The sequence below is a fragment of the Crocuta crocuta genome, unplaced genomic scaffold, assembly GCF_008692635.1.
Source record: "Crocuta crocuta isolate KB4526 unplaced genomic scaffold, BGI_CrCroc_1.0 scaffold408, whole genome shotgun sequence".
NCBI lineage: Eukaryota > Metazoa > Chordata > Mammalia > Carnivora > Hyaenidae > Crocuta > Crocuta crocuta.
In genome coordinates this window covers 1,206,143-1,230,246 of record NW_027527444.1, presented here as the reverse complement: position 1 = coordinate 1,230,246, position 24,104 = coordinate 1,206,143, and the positions used below count along the sequence as shown (strand labels likewise).

The 24,104-nt window shown below is 41.8% G+C and overlaps 1 protein-coding gene and 1 long non-coding RNA gene across 2 annotated transcripts in view; one reads left to right on the top strand and one right to left on the bottom strand.

Annotated features, from left to right (window-relative positions):
• The window catches only part of KMT2C (lysine methyltransferase 2C), a 272,429-nt gene that overhangs the window by 82,799 nt on the left and 165,526 nt on the right, over positions 1–24,104 (top strand). Inside the window, exon 3 of the mRNA XM_077761227.1 lies at positions 20,722–20,863. Within this exon, the coding sequence (XP_077617353.1) occupies positions 20,722–20,863 (142 nt within the window). The remainder of the gene's footprint in view (positions 1–20,721; positions 20,864–24,104) is intronic.
• Positions 13,584–24,104, bottom strand: part of LOC144229246 (uncharacterized) — a 33,512-nt gene continuing 22,991 nt past the window's right edge. Inside the window, exons 3-6 of the long non-coding RNA XR_013334419.1 lie at positions 21,173–21,275; positions 16,516–16,653; positions 14,964–15,074; positions 13,584–13,660 (exon numbers count right to left, since the gene is read on the bottom strand). This is a non-coding gene — a long non-coding RNA (uncharacterized LOC144229246). The remainder of the gene's footprint in view (positions 13,661–14,963; positions 15,075–16,515; positions 16,654–21,172; positions 21,276–24,104) is intronic.

Here is a 24,104-nt window from a genome sequence, read left to right as displayed (position 1 = left end):
ATTTAGCCCATACCCCCCTCTAGCAACCCTCAATTTGTTTTCTGTATTTAAGAATCTCTTATGGCTTGCTTCCCTGCTTTTATTTTATTTTTCCTTCCCTTCCCCTGTATTCATTTGTTGTGTTTCTTAAATTCCACATGAGTGAAATCATAATGTTGTCTTTCTCTGACTTATTTCACTTAGCATAATACATTCTAGTTCCATCCACACCATTCTAAATGGCAAGATTTCATTCTTTTTCATCACTGAGTAATATTCCATGGTGTGTGTGTCTGTACACACACACACACACACACACACACACACACACACACATACCACATCTTAACCCATTCATCAGTTGATGGACATTTGACTCTTTCTATACTTTGGTTATTGTTGATAGTGCTACTTAAACATTGGGGTACATGTGCCCCTTTGAAACAGCACTCCGATATCCTTTGGATAAATACCTAGTAGTGCAATTGCTGGGTCTTGAGGTAGCTCTATTTTTAATTTTTTGAGAGATCTTCAGTATTGTTCTCCAGAGTAACCGCACCAGTTTCATTCCCACCAGTAGTGCAAAGGGGCTCCCTTTTCTCTGCATCCTCGCCAACATCTGTTGTTTCCTTAGTTGTTAATTTTAGCCATTCTCACAGGTGTGAGGTGGTATCTCATTGTGGTTTTGATTTGTATTTCCCTGATGATGAGTGATGTTGAGCATCTTTTCATGTGTCAGCTATCTAGATGTCTTTGGAAAAGTGTCTGTTCATGTCTTTTGCCCATTTTTTCACTGGATTACTAGTTTTATGGATATTGAGATTGATAAGCACTTTATAGATTTTGGAGACTAACACTTTATCTGATTTGTCATTTGCCAATATCTTCTCCCATTCCATCAGTTGCTTTTTCGTTTTGCTGATTGTTTCCTTCACTGTGCAGGAGCTTTTTATCTTGATGAGGTTCCAAAAGTCCATTTTTGATTTTGTTTCTCTTGTCTCCAGAGAAATGTCTAGAAATAAGTTGCTGTGGCAGAAGTCAAAGAGGTTGTTGTCTGTTTTCTTCTCTAGGATTTTGGTGGTTTCCTTTCTTAAATTTAAATGTTTAATTAATTTTGAGTTTAATTTTGTGTGTTGTGTAAGAAAGTGGTCCAGTTTCATTCTTTTGCATGTTGCTGTCAGATTTTCTTAACACCATTTGCTGAAGAGACTGTCTTTTTCCCATTGGATTTTCTTTCCTGCACTGTTGAAGATTAGTTCTGGGTCTTCCATTCTGTTCCATTGATTTATGTGTCTGTTTTTGTGCCAGTACCATATTGTCTTGATGACTGTGGCTTTGTAATGGAACTTGAAGTCCAGAATTGTGACGCTTCCAGCTTTGCTTGTCTTTTTCAACATTACTTTGGCTATTCGAGGTCTTTTCTGGGTAATAGAAATTTTAGAATTGTTTTTTCTAGCTCTGTGAAGAATGCTGGTGTTATTTTGCTAGGGATCACATTGAATGTATAGATTGCTTTGGGTAGAATAGACATTTTAACAATATTTATTGTTCCAATCCATGAGCATGGAATGTTTTTCAATTTCCTTATGTCATCTTCAATTTCATTTATAAGCTCTCTACAGTTTTCAGCATACACATCCTTTACCTCTTTGGTTAGGTTTATTCCTAGGTATTTTATGGTTTTTGGTGCAATTGTATGTGGAATCGATTCCTTGATTTCTCTTTCTGCTGCTTCATCTTTGGTAGATAGAAAAGTAACTGGTCTGTACTTTATTTTATATTCTGTGGCTGCTGAATTCATGGATTAGTTCTAACAGTTTTTTGGTGGAGTCTTTGGGTTTCCCACTTAGAGTATCATATTGTCTGTGAAGAGTGAAGTTTGACTTCTTCATTGCCAATTTGGATGCTTTCATTTCTTTTGTTGTCTGATTGCTGAGGCTAGAACTTAAACTATGGTGTTGAACAACAGTGGTGAGAGTGGACACCCCTGCCATGTTCCTGATCTTAAGGGGGAAAGTTCTCATTTTTTCCCCAGTAAGGATGATATTAGTTGTGGGTATTTGTATATAGCGTGAATGATGTTGGGACATATTCCTTCAATACCTACTTTCTTGAGTTTTTTAATCCAGAAAGAATGTTGTATTTTGTCAAATGCTTTTTCTGTACCTATTGAGAGATCGATGCAGATTTCTTTTATTAAAAGAGAGATATATCACATCTTTTATTAATGTGGTTTCTTTTATTAATGTGGTGTATCAACGTTGATTGATTTATGGACATTGAACTACCCTGCAGCTGAGGAATAAATCCCACTTGATCGTGGTGATTAATTCTTTTAATATATTTTTGGATTCAGTTTGCTAGTATCTTTTTAAGAATTTTTGCATCGATGTCCGTCAGGGAAATTCATCTGTAATTCTCCTTTTCAGTAGGGTCTGTGTCTGGTTTTGTAATCAGGGTAATGCTGGCCTCATAGACAGAGTTTTGAAGTTTTCCTTCCATTTTGAATATTTTTTTGAATAGCTTTGAAAGAGTAGGTATTCATTCTTATTTAAATGTCTGGTAGAATTTCCCTAGGAAGCCATACAGCCCTGGGCTCTTGTTTTTTGGGAGACTTTTGATTACTGATTCAATTCCTTTACTAGTAAGGGGTCTGTTCAAATTGTCTATTTCACCCTTTTTCAGTTTTGGTAGTTTGTGAGTTTCTAGGAATTTCTCCATTTCTTTAAGATTGCCCAGTTTGTTGGCACAGAATTTTTCGTTGTATTCTCTTATAATTGTTTGTATTTCTGTGATGTTACTTAATGACCTCTCCTCTTTCACATGTGATTATTTGGGTCATTTCCTTTTTCTTTTTGATAAATCTGCCTAGGGATTTATCAGTATTGTTAATTCTTTCAAAGAACCAGCTCCTAGTTTCATTGATCTGTTCCACTCTTTGTTTTTATTTCATTACATTGATTTCTGGTGTAATCTTTAATATTTCCTTTCTTCTGATGATTTTGGGCTATATTTCCTGTTCTCTTTCCAGCTCCTTTAGGTGTAAGTTTAACTTGTGTATTTGAGACATTTTTTCCTTCTTCAGGAAGGCCTGGATTGCTATATACTTCCCTCTTATGACCGCCTTTGCTGCATCTCAAAGGTTTTGGACCTTTGTGTTTTCATTTTCCTTGGCTTCCATGTACTTTTTTATTTCCTCTTTAATTGCTTACTTAAATCATTCATTCTTTAGTCAGATATTCTTTAATCTCCAACTATTTGTAGTCTTTCGAAGTTTTTTCTTGTTGTTGATTTCATGTTTCATAGTGTTGTGGTCTGAAAATATGGATGGTATGATACCGAGTTTCTTCTGTGTGCTGAGGGCTGGTTGGTGACCCAGTATGTTATCTGTTCTGGAAAATGTTCCATGCACGTTTGAGAAACATGTGTATTCTTCTGCTTTAGGATGAAATGTTCTGAATATATTTGTTAAGTCCATCCAGTCCATTAGGTTATTCAAAGCCATTGTTTCCTTGTTGATTTCCTACTTAGATGATCTGCCCATTCCTGTAAATAGTGTGTTAAAGTCCCCTACTATTATGGTATTATTATCAATTTGTATTGTTTATGTTTGTGATTAATTGATTTGTATATTTGGGTGGTCCATGTTGAGAGTATAAATATTTACAGTTGTTAGATCTTTTTGGTGGATAGACGCCATAATTATAATATAATGCCCTTTTTCATTTCTTGTTAGTCTTTTTTTTATTATAGTTTATTGTCAAGTTGGTTTCCATATAACACCCAGTGCTCATCCCAACAGGTGCCCTCCTCAATGCCTATCACCCATTTCCCCCCTCCGTAATCCCTCACCAACCCTTAGTTTGTTCTCAGTATTTAAGGGTCTCTTATATTTTGCCTCCCTCCCTCTCCTTGACTATTTTTTCCCCTTCCCTATGGTCCTCTGTTAAGTTTCTCCTGTTCCACATATGAGTGAAAACATATGATATCTGTCTTTCTTTGCCTGACTTATTTCACTTAGCTTAATACCCTCGAGTTCCATCCATATTGCTACAAATGGCCACATTTCAATCTTTCTCATTGCCATGTAGTATTACTACATTGTATCTATAAACTACATCTTGATCCATTCGTCAGTTGATGGACATTTAGGCTCTTTCCATGATTTGGCTATTGTTGAAAGCGCTGCTGTGAACATTGGGGTACATGGTGCCCCTATGCATCAGCAGTCCTGTATCCCTTGGGTAAATTCCTAGCAGTGCTATTGTACAATCTTTGTTTTAAAACCTAATTTGTCTGGGAGTGCCTGGGTGGCTCACTTGGGTAAGTGTCCGACTTTGGCTCAGGTCATGATCTCATGGTTCGTTGGTTCGAGCCTCGTGTTGGGCTCTGTGCTGACAGCTAGCTCAGAGCCTGGAGCCTGTTTGAGATTCTGTATCTTCCTCCCTCTCTGATCCTTCCCTGCTCATGCTGTCTCTCTCTCAGAAATAAATAAAACATTAAAAAATTTTTTAAAAATCTTATTTGTCTGATATAAGTATGGCTACTCTGGCTTTCTTTTGACATCCATTAGCATGATAGATAGTTCTCCGTCCCCGTAATTTCAATCTGCAAGTGTTGTTAGGTCTAAAAGGAGTCTCTTGTAGGCAGCATGTAGATGGGCCTTATTTATTTATTTTTTTTCCATTTTGATACCCTGTGTCTTTTGATTGGAGAGTTTAGTCCATATACATTGAGAGTGATTTTTGAAAGATATGAATTTAGTGTCATTGTGTTGCCTGTAGAGTTGGTGTTTCTGGTGATGGTCTCTGGTCCTTCCTTGTCTTTGTTGCTTTTGGTCATTTTTTTTTTTTTTTTTCCCTTCAGAGAGTCCCCTTTAGAATTTCTTGCATGGCTGGTTTAGTGGTCATGAACTCCTTTAATTTTTGTTTGTTTGTGAAACTCTTTACCTCTCGTTCTATTCTGAATGACAGCCTTGCTGGATAATGAATTCTTGGCTACAAAGGTTTTCAGTTCAGCACATTGAGTATATCCTGCTGCTCCTTTATGGCCTGCCAGGTTTCTGTGGCCAGATCTGCTTTGAACTTGATCTCCTCTCTTGTAGGTTAAGTACTTTTTTCTCTTGCTGCTTTTACAATTCTTTCTTTCTGTATTTTGTGAATTTGACTATGATGCGCCTTGGTGATTGTTGGTTTTTGTTGAATCTAATGGGAGTTCTCTGTACTTCTTGGATTTCAATGTCTGTATCCTTCTTCAGATTAGGGACATTTTCAGGTATAATTTGCTCACAGAGAGCTTTTGCCCCTTTTTTTCCTCTCTTCACCTTCTAGGATTCTTGTGCTACAAATGTTACTCCCCTTAATAAATTGCTATCTTCTTTAAATCTTGTATCATGATCTTTTGGCCTTTCTTTTCCTTTTTTCCCCTGCTTCAGTATTTTCCATAATTTTATCTCTTATATCAGTGATTTGCTGTTTTGCTTTGTCCATCCTTATCATCATGAGATCTATTTGAGATTGTATCTCAGGTTTAGAATTTTTAATTGTAGCCTGGTTAGATTTTAGTTCTTTTATCTCTGCAGAAAGGGATTTTCTGGTGTCTTCTATGCTTTTTCAACCCCTGTTAGTATTCTTATAATCATGGTTTTAAAAGCTCAGACATCTTGGGGCGCCTGGGTGGCTTAGTCGGTTAGGCGTCCGACTTTCGCTCAGGTCATGATCTCGCGGTTCGTGGGTTCGAGCCCCGCGTCGGGCTCTGTGCTGACTGCCAGCTCAGAGCCTGGAGTCTGTTTCAGTCTGTGACTCCCTCTCTCTCTGACCCTCATGCTCTCTCTCTCTCTCTCCTAGAAATAAATAAAACATTAAAAAAAAAAAAAAAATCTCAGACATCTTACTTCTGTCTGTGTTGATTAAATCCATTAAATCATTTCTTCCTGGTCTTTCTTTTGGGGTGAATTCCTCCATCTTGTCATTTGGGAGGAAGAAAAAAAGTAATGATATAAAAAATTAAAAAATAAAACAAAATTAAGGGAAACCAGATCCTAGGTGTGTTTCAGTCTGCATGATAGAAAAGAGAAAAAAAAAAGAAGGGAAAAAGCTGTCAAATTTAAAAGTTAGAAGTTTTTTATGTAATAAAATAAGATGAATAAAAACATTGAAAAAATTGCTTTTTCTGTATCCAAGAAAAGAAGGAAAAGGAAAACAACATAAGCAAAGACAGAAGCAACGAAAATGAAGAAAGGAACAAGCGAACAGAATGAAACCAGATGAAGTTACATGTAGTTTCCCCTAGAACTGCAACTTCGTAGCACACAGGATCCATAGACTAAGGCCGTGGGAGGGGTTTGTGCTGGTCTTCTAGGCTGTGTGCTTGGAGGGTGCACGTGGGCAGGGCTGTCTCCGTTTCGTGGCTGCTTAACCCACTGGGGTGGATCCGTGTACGTGCATGTGTGCGTGTGTGTGCATATGCTTGTGCTTGAGGTGAAAATGGCTTCACCCAGCTCTTTAGTTTCTGGCATGGGAATTTGTGCCTTCACACATGATCAAGCCCTCCTCCTTTGTCTCCTGCTCCCCGCCTTTACTCTGTCCCCAAGCTGTCTGACTGCCAGCTGGCCCCTCCCTCCAGAGTTTTATCTCAGTTTGGACTATTTCAAAACCCCATACTTCAGAGACAACCGTCCCGCTTGGACCGACACTCCTTCTCTGTGGGGAGAGTCTCGCAGAGCAATTTCCAGGTGCCGACTTGTCCCAGGTAACATTTGCGCGATCGTGCAGCAGCAGATGCTCAGAGTTTATGGCAACTCATAGCACACCGCCCATGACGGGTTTGGCTGTGGTCTGGCGTCTTTGTTCCAGTGTTGGAAATGTGGCGGCTCTCTAAAGCCTCTACCAAATGCACTGCAAGCAGGGGAGTCCCCTTCTCTGTGGCATACGGATCTCTTGGACCCTGCTCCTGGGATTCGCCCTGCTTCCTCACGGAGCACCGCCAGGCTCTAAGCTCCGGGTCTTCATGCTGTGCTGTGTATAGAATCGTGGTGGTATTGAAACTCTCTCCTTTCTCCCCTGTGGTGGTTTTGGGGAACAGATTTCTTGTCCAGTCCCCTGCGAATTTTTCACTCTTTCTTTCCAGCTACTTTCGCTGGGGTTGGGGGGTGCCTTTCCTGTGCAAATCTGATGCACTGCACACACACCCTTTCTCTTTCTTGATCCTCTCTTGGCTAAAACGGCTCCCTACCCTCTGCTCCTCCATGGGTTTCTCTCCCCCAGGTCACCTCTGTGCATCACATACATCCCAGATTTTCTGGCTCAGATTATGCAAATTGTTGCATTAATCCTCAGATCAGTTTCTTAGGGGTTCAAAAATGGTTTGATGGAGATCTAGCTCTGTGTCAGGGAGGAGACAAGCTCAGGGTCCCCATCTTGCTCTGCCATGTTGACCCCGTCTCTTATTCCTTATTTTCTAAATTGTTTTCAATTGTAGTTTTGATCTTCTCATTGACTTGTGTTTGGGAATGCATATAAAATTTCCAGTATTTGTGTTGATTTTCTTCTTTTTTTTTTGTTCCTAACTTTAAAAAAAATTGTTTATTTATTTATTTTTGAGAGAGCAAGCGAGCGCGTACACACAAGCGGGGGAGGGCCAAGGAGAGGGAGACACAGAATCCGAAGCAGGGTCCAGGCTATGAGCTGTCAGCACAGAGTCCATCACAGGGCTTGAACCCACGAACCTGAGCTGAAGTTGGACACTTTTTTTTTTTTAATGTTTTATTTAGAGACAGCGTGAGCAGGGGAGGGTCAGAGAGAGAGGGAGTCACAGACTGAAACAGGCTCCAGGCTCTGAGCTGGCAGTCAGCACAGAGCCCGACGCGGGGCTCGAACCCACGAACCGCGAGATCATGACCTAAGCGAAAGTCGGACGCTTAACTGACTAAGCCACCCAGGCGCCCCTGGACACTTAACCAACTGAGCCACGTAGGCTCCCCTTTTGTTACTAGTTTTTAATTTGTTCTGTTGTGTTGGTTTTATACTATACATTTTGGAATTTGAGATTTCTTGAAATCTTCATTGGTTTTGGAAAATTCTCAGGTGATACATATTCTAGTACTGCTTTTGCCACATTTTTTCTTTATAATAATTAAATGTTTATTAGCCTGTATCACTATGTTTGTTGTTATTTACCTTCCTTTTTTTGTATCTTTTATGCACTTGTTCCTCTGTTCTTTATTTTAGAGAGATCATTCTAAATAGATGTTCCAGTTTACCTGTCCCCTTTTGACATTGCCTAAATGCTGTTGAACATATGAATTGAGTACACTTAATCCTTTAAAGATTTTAACTATTATTTTTCAAATTTGCAGCTTCACTTTTTATAGTTTCTGGTTCTTTCCTGAAAATTTTAATGCCTGGGCTTATCATCTTTAACCTAGTAAATACCGTTGGCTTAGAGTTTTTGTTTGATTATTCCACTGTCTGAAGGCCTGTGGCTCTTTTTCCCTTGTTTCTGCTCATTCTTGTTCTTGTCTGGCCTCCTCACATTAGCTGATTCTATGTGCTTGGGTGCCCGACAGTGTATTTGACAGTTTATGTATAGAAGAAAATTGTGGTTTTTTTTTTTTTTCCAAAGATAGTTTTCCTCTGATTTTTTCCCCCAGGTGCTTTAAAGGCACTAGTAATCTTGGACCACCTCAGTGCGGTCTCAGGGCTGTGTTTCCTGTGCTAAGCATGTGACTCAGAGCTTGCAGCAGTCCTTGAAAGTATTGCTTTATTTCTGGTTCACTCTTAGTCTTTAATGTCCAGCCTTTTGGGGCTCCCGCCATCCTTGTACCCACATTCCCTGATTGTTGTAGACTTTTGGACCGCGCCCAAGTCTGTTGGAGGGCACAAGCGCAGTCTCTCGCTTGCCTCTTGCTGAGGGCTGACTCGTCCATGGGAAATGCAGCCCCATGTGCCGGGCTTACCTTCCTCACCGCGTCTGTCTGTGAGCTTCCTCTGGTAATCCCTCACTGCCTTGTTCGGTTCTTTGTTGCTTTTAGGGCTTGTTTATTTTTAAAGTATTTCTCTCAACTTTTCTTATTTGCCTTCAGTGGTGGGCTTGTTTCAAGTTACCTAGTCTCCTATTAGTGACAATAGACTTTCTGGGAGTTTTCTTTGAATCGTAATGTGTGGCTAATGTAAATTTTTCAGGGCACTAAATAGAATGTATAGGCCCCCCTTTGTCCCCCTGCATGGTACATGAATCTTGATACCCATTTATTATATTTAGTCAGCTAAGATACTGTTATTAAAAGGGGCGCCTGGGTGGCTCAGTTGGTTAAGCGTCCTGACTTCGGCTCAGGTCATGATCTCAAGGTTTGTGAGATCAAGCTCCGCGTTGGGCTCTGTGCTGACAGCTGGCTCGGAGCCTAGAGCCTGTTTCAGATTCTGTATCTTCCTCTTTCTCTGACCCTCCCCTGCTCATGCTGTCTCTCTCTCAGAAATAAATAAAACATTAAAAAATACTATAATTCAAATGACAAGAAAGGAGGAAATCTGTGGGTCACATACTGTCATGCTCAGAGGTGAGATGGGTTTAACTTGACGTAATTCATACTTACTCTAGTCATGAAGTGCCTGGTTCATTGCATCTCTCTGCCTCTTTTCTTTTCCTTCCTTCTTTCTTTGGGCTTTCTTTTCCCTCCCTCCCTTCCCTGCCTCTCCCTCTCCCCTCCCCCTCCTCCCTCCCCTCCCATGGCTTGCTTCTCTTGATGGAGGATGGTTACGGGCAGTCTTGGGTGCTACGTTATTTCTTGTCCATATCAAAGAGTAGGGAGCATGCATGTGCATCAGCTACACGGAACTCTAGGATCCGTTTAGACCATGTGTCTGTCTCTAAATACATAGGTTACACTTACAGATTATGCTGTGGAAATCCTCCATCTGTTTCTTTACCTTTTATCTGCTTCTCCTGTGAAGGGCTGGGACAGGTGGGCAGCTCATTCTTTTCTCCTGCTTTGATCTCCAGACTAAATCCACAGGTTTGATCCTGCCTTTCTTTCGATAATGTTCTCTTCCATAGAATCTTTGAATATTTTTTTCCGTTCCATTTTCTTTGTCAAGTAGTAGTAAGTACGCACATTACATGTGTTACTCATCTTCCCCCATCACTCCTCTATTTGTAGATTTTTCTGTAGCTGGTCCTCCACTTACTAACATTGTTTTCAGAATTGTTGCTTTATGCAGGTCTCCTGTTTACAGTTGTGCAATTATTTTGTTTAATTTCTTCACTTCAACTCACACTCTTCACACACTTCAACCCACACTCACCACACTAAGAAGTTGTTAGCAGACTCAGCTCTGGGGTCTGACTGCCTGTGTTGGCATCCAGGCTCCTCTTCTAATTGTCATCTTTTAAAAAATTTTTAAAGGTTTTATTCATAAGTAATTACTACACACAATGTGAGGCTCAAACTCACATCCCTGAGATCAGGAGTCACACTCTGTACCATCTGAGCCAGCCCTGTGCCCGCCCATGTATTCTTGAGCAAAGTTCCTTGATCTCTCACCTTGCTTTCTTACTGCAAAATGGAAATATTGATAGTAGATATTCCTCCGTGGGTCTCTTGCACTTGACATTTCTTGTTGTGTATGCCAAGAATGTAAGGATTTGACTGTTCTTATCCGGGCCATTTCTCAGGGTTGTGCTTAAAGCGAGCAGCCTTGAAGAATGAGGCAGTGCCTCCCTCGGGGACAGAAGGGCTTACTATAAAAGCAGTGGGTTCCCTATATTTTTTGTTCCTTCCTTGCGGGGCCCACAAGGGAACTGGCAGCAGTTATCTCCTGCTTGTGCTGCTTGCTGTGCATCTAGTCATAAAGTCCTTTGTCTTTTTTTTTTTTTAAGTTTATTTATTTTTGAGAGAAAGAGAGCATGGGAAGGGGGTGAGAGAATCCCAAGCAGGCTCTGCACTGTTAGCACAGAGCCTGACACAGGGCTTGAATTTACAAACCATAAGATCATGACTTGAGCCGAAATCAGGAGTTGGATGCTTAACCGACTGAGCCACGCAGGTGCCCCAAAGTCCTTTGTCTTTGATCCAGGACTGTCCCTTCTGCTGGCATCTATGGGACAGTAACAGCCCAATTTAGTAGCCCATGTAAAATCCCAGACTCTGAAGCTATCTTCATATGATCGTTGTAGTGTTTAAATAAGTTAACACATGTTAATCACTTACAGCAGCACCTAGGGCATAGTAAGCATTTACTGAACATTAACTGTCAAGATTATTTCTTTAAGTATTCTTTTTGTATTATCTGTATTGAAGTTTTAGGCCTAAATAAAGGTAAGACTCAGAAGATTAAGACTGTTGTACACAACTATTATATGGTGAAGATGTAGCTTTAACCTGTTGGTTTTATTTTACTTTCTTGTATTAATTGCAAACAATTAGTGTCCATCAAGAACACACTTTTAGGGGTCCCTGGGGGGCTCAGTCAGTTAAGCTTCCGACTCTTGGTTTTGGCTCAGGTCACGATCTCATGGCTTCATGGGTTTGAGCCCTACGTTGGGCTCTGTGCTGGCAGCTTAGCGCCTGCTTGGGACTCTCCCTCTCCTCTTCTCTCTGTGCCTCCCCACTTGGGCTGTGTCTGTCTCTCTCAGAATAAATAAATAAACTTAAAAAACAACAACACACTTTTAAAAAGTCATATAGAAAACTACATGACATACTTTTAATAAGTAAAATATCCAGAGAGCAGATGACTTTTAACAATTACTGTTTTAATTAATGTCACTGTGTTCTTTGGCCTTTGGTAATTGTTGGACTCCAATTCTTAATCCTTTCGTGCATGTATTTCTAAAAATCACATTCAAATTATAATAAGTGCCTATTTGTGTAAATATATAGAGTTATGGATAAATATAAAGACTAAGTTAGCTGTAAAAGTGTTAACTCCAAGAGAAAACCAATATTTTACTTTTTTGTGTATTTATCTTTGGTTCCTTACGTTTGAGATCTTTATGTGGCTCTCTGACAGTAATGACTGTCTTCACATTATTCACATTATTAATCAGTGTCCGTATTTTAAGTATTTTAGTGAATAAAGGTAGGATAACTGTTTCTAATATAGTTCTGCTGCTCAGCTTTACAGCACATTTTGGATGTGGTGGATACACTAGATTCAGTGAAATACAAACACAACAGAAAATGTTAAGTGTCAGAATGCAGGCTTATTTTGACCACTGCTGTTCAAAAGAAGGAAAGGGTGTGATTACACATTTTCTTAGCTGTGTTTTGTTCTGTAGTCTTAGTCTAAAGGAAGCATGAATGGTATCACCAATCTGTGGAGGTAAAGGAGGTTGGAAGAGAGAAATTTTTTTTTTCTATTTAATGTTTGACTGAAACATAAAAGCAGGCATATTGTTTGGATAAGAGGTAGAAAATGGATGCTGGTGTTTGCTAACATAATTAGTAAATACTACACCATATAAAATACTATGTGTATTTTTCTGTTGTTGTTTTTTTTTTTTTTTGGTGATTCTTTATGTATATGTAGACAGTAAGATTCGTCTGCTTCCTTGATATTGTATCACATATAATTAAACAGTTATTGGACAGCATCCAGATTTTGCTCTGAACGGTTTGTAAAACAGATACATTGCCTGTTTTTGTAGAGCTCTCGGTCGGGTGCAGTGCCATTGACCCCTTTGGCAGGCTCTTGTCCAAATATTGCTTTTAAATGAACAAAATAAAATATTTAAGAGTGTATAGATAAATGATTAGGTGGAAATTTTATGAAAAGTATAAAAAGCCAAACTTAAAACTTTATACTGTGTTTTAAAAAAATTTACACTTAGATTATAAATTCTAATTTGATAATTACTATAATTTTCAAGTAGTGATGAGGCCAAATTCTATTGTGGGATATCTGCAAATGCTGAATGTGATCAGAAATTACCTGCTTTCTATTGGTGACAGAGACACCGGTACTGATGTATCCATCTGCTTCTGCATATATTCATAATGAAATGAGTTTTTAGAATCCTAAATTTCAATGATTAGTAAAATAAAGATGAATTTTCCCTCCCAACACCCTAGAACCCCTGATTAAATACATTTAGAAAATTCATTCAAAGATTGGGTGCTTTGAAAGAATGTGCTATGTATTGGTAAGGGAGGCCATAAGTAAGACTCTGGAACTTTAGTTGTTTTTTTTTTTTTTTTTTTAAGACTCTGGAATACTTTGACATCTTATAGTCTATTATGCTGTTAAGTTGGTGAGTATACTGAATATAGTTTTAGGGTGTATACAAAGAATTATTTAACCTTTGAAGGAAATAATTTCCTAATTGTCCAAAGTAAAAATATATTATTTTTATGAACTTGGTTGTGAGGTACATGCTCTCTTTACTTGATACTTGTATTCAGCAGTGCTTGAAAAACAAAGAGAAAACCTCTGTATTTTCAGGTTTCATTTCATATTCTTCAAATTCCACTAGTGATTGCTCAGTAACATGGTGCTAGTAAAATATTAACACTTCTCTTTAAAACAGCCTATCCAGAAAACTCCATACATGGGCAGAGACTGAGGGCAGGGGGCCTCGCGAGATGCGCTGTCCTGTGGAGTCCGACAGGCCACGTTGTGAACCCCAGTGCTGCTCCCATTAGATGTGTCCAGCTTGTTTCACTGTCTGACTTCTGCTTCCTTGTCTTTGAAGTGAGGATAATAGATCAGGTGTTACTATTCTTTTTTAGAAGAGAAGAATTAAGTGAGAGAACTATTAGCCCTGCCTCTGTGTGTCCTTTCAGTTTTATTTTTATATATTTTGAGAGAGAGAGAACGAATTAGAATCCTAAGCAGACTCTGTACTGCCCAATGCAGGGCTCAAACCAATGAACTGCAAGATCATGACCTGAGCTGAAGTCAAGTCACTCAGCCAACTGAGCCACCCAGGCGCCCTCTCCCCCCCCCCACCCCCTTTCAGTTTAGCTGGGCTTTTAATGCCTTTTTGAAGCCTTATGAGCTATACTCCCCCCCTTTCCCTTGACTCTCACTGCACCTGTACTTCTGTCCTGACGAGTATGCTGTTCTCTTGTTACCTTTCACTGTCTACTGACCAGATCCGTTGAGGATGGAGTCCTGTGTCTATTTTTATACAGGCTACCATTTGAGTAGAAGGTATGGTACACAATATTTACTACAAATTTTACTGGGTACAAATCATTATAAAGTAATGATTTATTGGGGCACCTGGGTGGCTCAGTCGATTGAGCGTCTCACTCTTGGTTTTGGCTCAGGTCATGATCCCAAGGTCGTGGGATCAAGCCCTATGTCAGGCTCTTCACTGAGTGTGGAGACTGCTTGAGATTCTCCCTCTCCCTCTCTTCATCTGACCTTCTTCCCCATGCTCTCTCTCTCTCGCTTACTCTGTTTCTCTCTCTAAAATAAATTAGAAAAATTAAAATAATGATTTATTATTTCCTAGCACAGATTCAGGAGCTGCTAAGTAAATATTCTCTTAATTCTTATCACTTTCCACAGTATAACTTAATAATAATGTGTGATCTGACATCAAAGTTTGATATCTTAGTGGGTGATACCCAACTAGATGGGAAAGTAAACAGAATATAGTGTGTGAATGTAGGTAATCAGAATAGCAACCACATACCTACATTTACCATATACTGAAGGTGTTGGGCTGAATGGTTTACATGTATTATCTTTTTAAATCCTGAAGATAATTTTATACCAGCTGGTGTTAGCTATCTTTTAAAAGATTAACAAACTGAAATTGAGATGAGCTGACTTGCCAAGGCCGCATTGCTTGCAAATGCAGATTCTGGACCATTTGATTCCAAGCCTTTGGTTTTAACGAATACAGCAAACTAAAACAGCCTTTGCTATTCATTCATAAAAGCAACTACGTGGGATTAAGTAAGAGTCATGGGAGGAATGGCATTGTGTAAGGGCAGGAAGTAGATCTCATTTGCTAACATAACCCCGGAGATTTACCCGGCTCTTAGGCGATGCCTTGAATGAAATGCACAGGCTGTACATGGCCTCTTAGGGACTTCCTCACAGGTGACGACGGACTGTAGTGTAGTTACCTGTGCACAGTGCCACCTGGTGGTTTAGTAAGAAACAGAGGTAAGGACCACAGATAAAGACACCTCTCTGTCCTCCCCGGGTCAGGGTGGACTTTTCTGGCTTTAAAGCATTTTGTGACCAAGTAGCATTGCCTTTATTTTAAACCAAAGTAAGGAGAAAGATACATGGAATATTTTATATCAAAGAAAAATAGAACACTGAAAGGTTTAAAATGTAAAAAAATGCCTGCTGACTCCCATTTCATAGTTTTGGGCTGTTAGCCATTTGAACGAAAAGAATGCCCTGAAATACAAAACCTGCAAGCTGGCAGAGTAGCTAGCCGAGCCTGGGCTGTTTAATGGCTGAATGGCTAGTTTTGTGGTTTAGACACAGGCACAGGGTGGTGTTCAAGAGTGCGTTTTCAGTAGTGAACTGTGCATAACCAAGTACTGGCATCAGAACTCTTCCCTCCGTTGTCACTGAGTTTACAGTTATTTCACCAGACCATCTCTGGTTAGAGATTTGGATGACATCATTTTCTTATTCTTAAAAAAATTTTTTAAACATTTTTACTTATTTTTGAAAGACAAAGACAGAGTGTGAGTGTAGGAGAGGCGGAGAGAGAGACACACCAAATCTGAAGCCGATCCCAGCCTCTGAGCTGTCAGCGCAGAGCCTGACGTGGGGCTCGAATTCACGGGAGATCAGACGCTTAACCGACTGAGCCACCCAGGCGCCCCTGGATGACATCATTTTCAGCCAGAGCAACCTGTTTCACATTCTGCTGTGAAACTCTGGCAGTTTTTGTTTTTTTTTGTTTTTTTTTTTTACTTTTTATTTGTCTGTCTATCACCTCCGAGTTAGCATATAGTGCAACAATGATTTCAGGAATAGATTCCAGTGATTCATCCCCTATGTATAATACCCGGTGCTCATTCCAACAAGTGTCTTCCTAAGCCCTTTACCCATTTATCCCATTCTCCCACCCACAACCCGTCCAGCAACCTGAAGTTTGTTCTCTGTATTTATGTTTTGCCCCCTTCCCTGTTTTTATTATTTTTGCTTCCTTTCCCTTATGTTCATCTGTTTTGTATCTTAAATTCCACATATGAGTGAAGTCATATGATACTTGTCTTTCCCTGACTAATTTCATTTAGCATAATACACTCTAGTTCTATCCATGTACTTGCAGATGGCAAGATTTCATTCTTTTTGATTGAAACTCTGGCAAATTTTTGAAGATGGAGAAGAAGAGAGAGACATAAACATTAGTTCAATCGTCCTGCCTTGATTTGACAGTGAGATCTAATTTATCCTGCTAAATGAAGAGTTTAGGGATACTTTTTTCAGTTTCTATTTTGTGGCTGGAACTGCCCCCCAGAAAGTGGTCACAAGATTCCTCTTTATTTCTCCTTATTCCTTTAAAGATAAATGATCCAAACAGCAAAGTCCAAACCGAAAATCTATCCACCCCTACCGTGTCTTCAGCAGATCCATGGTAGGATTCTGGGCAGACTCAGTAGCAGTAACAGTGTAAGTGGAAGGAGAACAGGATGACCTTGTGAAGCCTGCTTTACTGTTTCTTCTTCATGGGTTAGGCCTGGTCCAGATCCCACTTAAACAAACAAAACAAAACAAAACAAACATAAACTCCCTGTTATCTGAGTCTTGTTTTTTTCCCTCTGAAATGCAGAGAGCCTAATTTCTAAAGGTTGTATACCTGAAAACCTGTGAGCCTACCATTAACATTCAGTGTTAACGTTGCCATCTCCTTCCAGTCTAATTTGAGAGACGGAGACAGAGACAGACATACATACATGGTGACAGTCTTCCTACTGGTTTCCCCTTAGTTAAAAACAACAAAAAGCTCCTAAAAATGTTGGAAGTGTTGTATGTTTTCTTTTTGAGGGAGATGAAAATAAGGAAGTAGTTGGGATCGTGCTACAGTTTGCCTGGAGAAAAATCTTGACGGGAGGCTGTGAGTGGTGGATAGCAGCATGTACAGGAGAGTAGACAGGCTGTACCCTGTTGGATGGAGTGCAGCTGGTGGGGAGGGGGAGGAGGAGGCTCAACAGAGTGGGCCCAACAGCAGAGAGGAAAATGCTGCTGGGGGATGTAAAGGCGCATGGCCCCGGTCCACGTGGCTCATGATTCATGACCTTGTGAGGTACTCTTCTCATTACTCCTCTTATCTTGACTCTTACTCTTCCTTATTGCCTGGCAATGGGAATGGTACAAAAAGAGCATATCCCACATGTGCTCAGGGCATCTCTGGGGAGAAAGGAAATGCTTCCTTACAGGCATTTTAAATATGGTCATTTTATAGTGCTTTGAATATAGTAGGGGGCATCTGTCTAGCAGAACCATACTGCTTTCTGTCTTCGGTTATAAAAGCACTAGAGGACAGGCAGCACAAAATAACTTTTGGATCTTTCCAGATGCTTTCCCTAGAGCTTTAGGCTCTGGAGGCACCGACCTGCTTTCCAAGTGATTGCAGATCACAGATCTATCTACCAAATGTTTTCATGCAGCATAAAAAGGGTCAGTTGATTTCCAGACTCCAGTTTCACTTCTCATTGGCTGATCACCAACCCACATTTTAAGTATTTGCTATGGCAGTTCCCCACTCCTACTGGTTTCTGCGTTAATTGGGGCTTGGGTTAGAACGCGGTAACAGAGACCCCTGTTTACACCATACAGCAGTGGTGTAAATAAAACAAATTAAGTTTTCTTTCATGTAGTATTTCTGGAAGTAAGAGATTCAGGCTGATGGGTCATCGTTGCTCCCTGTGGTTGTTTATGGGCCCGCGTTCCTTCTATCTTGTTTCTCTGTCCATCATGAGATTGTGGTTCTCATCTGCAACACTGAATCTGGGTTGCTGATGTGTCTATGTTCCTGGGAAAGAGGGAGCGTAATTTAGCTCAGGGTGAATCCCTTCCTGTTAGGTGATGTCAAATTTCCTGGGCACTTTTGGTCGTACTCTATTGCCATGGTTAGCTATAAAGAAGGTTGAGAAATAAAGTCGGTAGTTAAGAAGTTAGGGCCACAGTAAACTTTGGATGTAAAAGAGAGTATGGATTTTATCCTGTGTCCATGTTTCTAAGGGTTATGTGCCTGGTGCACCTGTGAAGTTCTTTACATTGCATATTCTGGATTTGAGTACTTATCGGTGGATAAAAATCACATGTGTTTTCTTTCAGTCTGTGATGTGCTTTTTCATTTTGTTCATGGTGTCTTGTCACATAGAAGTTTAANGAGATCATGACCTAAGCGAAAGTCGGACGCTTAACCGACTAAGCCACCCAGGCGCCCCAGAAGTTTAATATTTTAATATAGTAAAGTTTGCAAATCTTTTTTATAATCCTTTGCTACAAATGTATTTTATATTTGTAGATTGGATTCTAGGTACTCTGTAATAATTTCGTGGCTGGGGGTAGACCAGGTAGGGATCCTGATTGACAGGCCCACAAGCACTGATTTATGGTCAGCTTTTCAATTTCAGTTTAAGAAAGAACAATGTTATTTTATTTTTAAGTAATTTCTGAGTCCAGCATGGGACTCAAACTCACAACGCTAAGACCAAGAGTTGCGCGCTCCACTGACTGAGCCAGCCAGACGCCCCAGAAAAATGTTATTTTGAATAGGAGAACCCAGCCTGCCTGTTCGATGCTTTATTTCATCATTCACTTTATGATTTGACAAGCCTTACAATTATTTGTAGTTTTTGTAACTGAACAGTTAATAGTTCTCAAAATTAATTGTCAAAATACTTCCCTAAAATTCATTATGGATTGAGAAGGTTTTGATAGTCACAAAGGAATGTCAGATGGAAGAGAGATGAGATCAAATGTGGTGTGGAATTTAGTGTTCAAGTTGCTCCAGCTGTCCCGAGTGCAGTCTTAACGTAAGGTCTGCAGCTCAGGAGAGCGGCCGTAGAGGTCAGCTGAAGACCGTGAAATCCGGAGGAGACTGAAAACCTAGATAATCATGAAGTCCTTCAAGAAGAAAGAGCACATAAAAGACATCCTGGGGGCTGTTTCCACATTTAGAGGTCTGAAAGAAAACAGCGGAAGAGACAGCTACGAGGTCATTTAATGTTCGTTAGCCACCTCGTGAGATATATGGCGGTTTCTGTTGGTTTGCAGACTTCGATCGATGACTTTACGTGAATTGTACAGATGGTAGCTGGTAGACCTGGCGCTCGAGAGCCAGGCTTTGTGCCTCTGCAGCCTGCAGTAATCCCGTACACCTACCTCCTGCTTAGAAGAGGTGCAAGAACGTTACCCTGAGGAGGTGGCTGTCCTTGGTGCCAGATGAATTTCTACAAAGTGTGAAGGTTTGCAGGTAGCCCCTGGATCGTTCTGTTGCTGGCAGTGGTGGTGGGGAGGACAGTGTTGCAGTGGGAGGCTGTCCACTGGGAAGGGTACAGTCCCTCCAAAGTCCCGTTTCATGAATTTTATGGGAAAAGAAAGGAAAGACAGAGAGGAGGAGCTTGAAGGACTATAAGTGCTTTTTGTTTGTTTCTTTGATTGGGGGTGGGGGTGGGGAAAGGTCTCAGTACATTTTGAGTTAGAAAAGAACTGGAGCGTGGAGTTGTGCCAGGAGCACTGGTGGAGGGGCAGTGCCTGTGAGCGTCCAGTGATGTGGGCTAAGAGAGTGGGCGGGTCACTCTTATTTACAGACAAGCATAGCGTTAGAGGCCGTGGTGTGTGTTAGGCTGCCTCCTGATATGATATGTGTGAGGTGTTTGGGGTTGGAGTCTTGAAGACCAATGAAAAAGGTAATGCAGTCAAGATATGCTCTGAAATTATTTACTTTAATTATTTAACATTTTTATTTATTTTTGAGAGAGAGAGAGAGAGAGAGCGCGCGCATGCACGCGCACAAGTGGGGAAGGGGCAGAGAGAGAGGGAGACACAGAATCTGAAGCAGGCTCCAGGCTCTGAGCTGTCAGCGCAGAGCCTGATGTGGGGCTTGAACTCAAAAACTGTGAGATCATGACCTGAGCTGAAGTTGGGTGCTTAACCGACTGAGCCCCGCCATGCACTCCTCAAGTATTTACTTTTAGAATGGCTAATAATTAAGGCTGTAATGATTGTCTTAAATTATTGATCTTATTTGTTAATTTCTAAGTTTATTTATTTCGAGAGAGAGAGCGCGCGAGCGGGAGAGTGAGAGCGTGTGCTTGCATGTGAACAAGGAAGGGCCAGAGAGGGAGGGAGAGAATCCTAAGCAGACTTGCACTGTCAGTGCAGAGCCGGATATGGGGCTTGATCTCATGAGATCATGACCTGAGCTGAAATCAAGAGTCAGGTACTTAACCAGCTGAGCCGCCCTGAACTTTAAGTGAGTCATGTTGAAATATGTTTGTTCTGTACATGAACGGCTATAGTCCTAAAAATAAGGTTAACGGTTATTACTACAATGACACTTTGCTGAGTCAGTTGTGGGTGCACACAGAGAACAGTGTGTCATGTTTTACATTATTTTGATGATCATTTTGCAGTAGAGCATAAATAGAAACCATACCATCGTTTACATACACAGACTTTCCCTGTGTGAACAGAAGCATTGCCATTGCCCTTAGATTCTTCCTTTGCAACGTATGCTTTATAGATGAATGCGCCAAAGACTGATTTAAATGCAAAAGTGACTTTTTGTATTCTCTTGTTTGCTCTTCAGCAGAAGTCAAAGAGCAGTCTGCAGAAGACGATACTGAAGCCGAAGGGGACAGCAGCAGACGGCCTGTCCCAGCCCTCGAGCGCTCTGTGTCCCAGGACTCTGCGAGCTCCCTGGTCTCTGTTGGTGTGGAAGTCAAAATCAGGTTCGAGAACAAAAGCAGTTGGCGTGGGCGTTAGTGACGGGGAGGGGGCTGGCCAGAGACAGTTCAGAACACAAGCTTGGTATGTAAATACAGATGGAATTTGTCTTGAGTGGCTCTGGGTTTGTGGCTGATGCCTCTGTGTGTGACTGGGGTGAAGCTCATCTGTGGGCTTAGTTGATGGTACAACAGAGCAGTAGACGAACACGCTACCTCCTCTCCTCAGAGCCAGACACGGAATCCCAGCTCGCTCTTCCTAGCTGAAGAAATAACGTAAGCTTCTAGCGTCAGGGTTGGTTTTTTGATACTTACCTGTAAGCGTAAGTTTACACGCTTGTTCCTTATCCTCTCTTCAGTCTTTAAAACCTCTTTGTGTATAGTTTAGCTTTGACATCTTGGAGGTTTTAGACCTGACCTGAAAGACGTGAAAAAAGCATGAAATCATTTACCATTTGAACACTGCCATCTTCTTGAGATGGTTTCACTTTTCTGCTTTGGACACCTGCCTCCTCATTTGTCACTGGCTTCTGCAGGTACTCTGCACCTTTATCATGTCGGGGTCCTCAGCATGTGAACTGTCGTCTGTACTCACTCTCTGGGAGGGGTCATTACCAGTGGGGTGGCCGCATCCTGTCTGTGTGCTACGGAGCCCACATTTCTATTTCCAGGGCTGACCTTTCTCTGAGCTGCAGACTCCCCTCTCCGTCTGTTTGCTTCTCACCTCTACTTAGAAGTATAGTAGACACCTCACCCCTACATGTTTGTTCCCCATTTTGGGGAAGGCTTGAAACATTTCAAAATAAAGTGTAGGCTGAAAATAAAACAGTCCCTATGACGCTTTACGCATTAATCCTGCTTTATTTTTTCTTAGTAGAACTTGTTATTTCTCAGTGGTTCATTTGATTATGTGATTATCAGTATCATATGATTGTTGTGAAGGCAGTACTTTTTCTGTTGGACTGGTAATTTTTTTCCCATTGATTATTATATTTTGTTTTTAAGATCGTTTCCTTTAAGATTCAGATGCTATGTCTCTTTGTTGTACTGAATTTATTTTTGAAAGAGTTCAAACTTAGCATTCCAGTTGGTTTCTTAGTCTTAATACTATAAATGCTTTATCATATTTTTGTATCTCTTTGTATCTCTCATCTAGCATTCTCATGCTCTAGTTAAGGAGGTTGGGTTTTTTTTTTAAACATTTATTTATTTTGGAGAGACAGAGACAGAGCACAATTGGGGGAGGGGCAGAGAGAGAGACACACACACAGAATCTGAAACAGGCTGCTGCCTCAGAGCTGTCAGCACAGAGCCCAACGCAGGGCTCGAACCCACAAACTGTGAGATCATGACCTAAGCTGAAGTCGGACGCTTAACTGACTGAGCCACCCAGGCGCCCCTACTTATTTTATACAGATGCTTCCTATTCCAGTTTCCTTTGTCTTGGCCCCCCAACTTTTCCCTCCAATTTTAAAAATTGAGGTTTAATTTATACACAGTGGAATTCACCCACTTAGTGCGTTTTGACAGTTGTATGCAGTGACCTGACCGCTATGACAACGAGATGAAGAGTCTTTCCCCCTGAGAAGTCCCTGATGCCTGTTTGCCTTTGGCAGCCGCTTACCTGCCTCAGGTCCTTGTACTTCTGTGCCTTGGCAGTACCCTGGAGATGCACCTGCAGAGTGCGCACTCGTTTGATCCTGGCCTTGCTGACTCTCCCCGGCCTTCCTGCCCCTCCTGCCCCCCTGTGCCGCTGTGGTCTCAGTGGTTGCTTCCTTTCCCTGGGTACCGCCCCAGTCCTGGGGGTTCCGCCTCGGGACGATTGGGGAGCGTCCAGGTTTTGGCAGTGCTGAGTACAGGTGCTGGAGTGTTCAGTCACAGGTGTTAGTGGGAACGTAGGGTTTTCACGTCCCTTCTGTACATCTGTAGGCTAGGAGAGAGAGGCTGTCTCAGAGTGGGTTCGTGTGTGGCCGTGCAGTTTTGCCTTCTCGGGCGGCGAGTGAGCGGCGCGGTCAGAGCGGGGGGTGTGGGGGGGAGGTGGCGGCGTGTTCCTGGCCCCACGCAGCTCTCCTCTCAGACGGACGCCGCGCACCTTGGTCTCGGGGTTGTGTGTCCTCGGGGCTCCTGCCGTCTGGCCAGCTCTCGGAGGCCCGTCCGGTCCTCCTCCAGGGTCAGGGCTCCCTGCCCCGCCTGGCGCCCGCCCCGCCTGCAGTTGGCCTGCGCCCCTGCCGTCCTTCCCTCCCCAGCCTCCCAGCCGCCGGGGCCGAGGGGGCAGAAGGGTCCGCCCGCGTCGCCGCTGTTCTGCCCCCCAGGCTTTGTGCCATGACTGGCACGTTCTCTGGACTCGCCGCCGTGGCCCCGGGTGTCGTGCACGAGCACGCAGGGTGGGCTGCAGAGACGCTTCGGGAGGGTCACGGGCCGTCCGTGTTCTCACGCGGCCTCACGCTTGGACTTCAGCAAGTTGTTAAAGTGTTTCCCTGAATTCTTCTCAGGCTCCTCGTGTGACAGACAGTGGCCTCTTCCCCAGATCCAGCAAATGCTTGGGTCTCCTCTCTTTTTGGAAGTGCCTTCCATTCAGTTGGAGTCGAAGTGGTTGCCCTGTTGACTTCTGTGATGTGATGTGTTTAAGAAGAGTGAATGTGTAGATTGTCTGCTGAGATTATGCTGTGGGGACCAGGCTGCTTGTAGCTCTCTGCATCCAAAGCAGAAGCCAGAAATGTCCCTCGTCCCCCCTTGATGGTTAAGAAATTGCTCTGAGGTGCGTAGAGGACTGCCTTCCTTCTTCCATCTCTTGACACCTAATTCTCTAGTGATTTGAGGACTTCTTTAAAATTACTTTTATTGTGGGTCTGTTGTGTGGCAAAATCCCTGTAGTCTGACATGCCTGGGGTTAATTTTATTCCACCATCACATTCGAGAGATGGCTTTGGGTAGAACATCAAAGGTTAAGATATTTTCCCTCAATACTTTGGAAGGCTTGCTCCATTTTCTAGCCAGTGGTGTTGCTAAGGTGGGTGTCCGTCGGATGGTCTTCCACCATGATGCTTCTGGGGGAGGGACAGGCTGGACACGAGGTGTGCTGGAAGCAGTGCGGGCCTTAGCGGCATAGAGAAGATCGTAAGTAAGAAAGTAATAAAATTAATGAGATACTGGCAAAGAATCATGGTGGTCGTATCTTTTAGGCAAGAGGGAAACCTGTATTTTTCCTGTTCAACTTTGTTTTTCTGAACGTAGGTCACATTGAAGT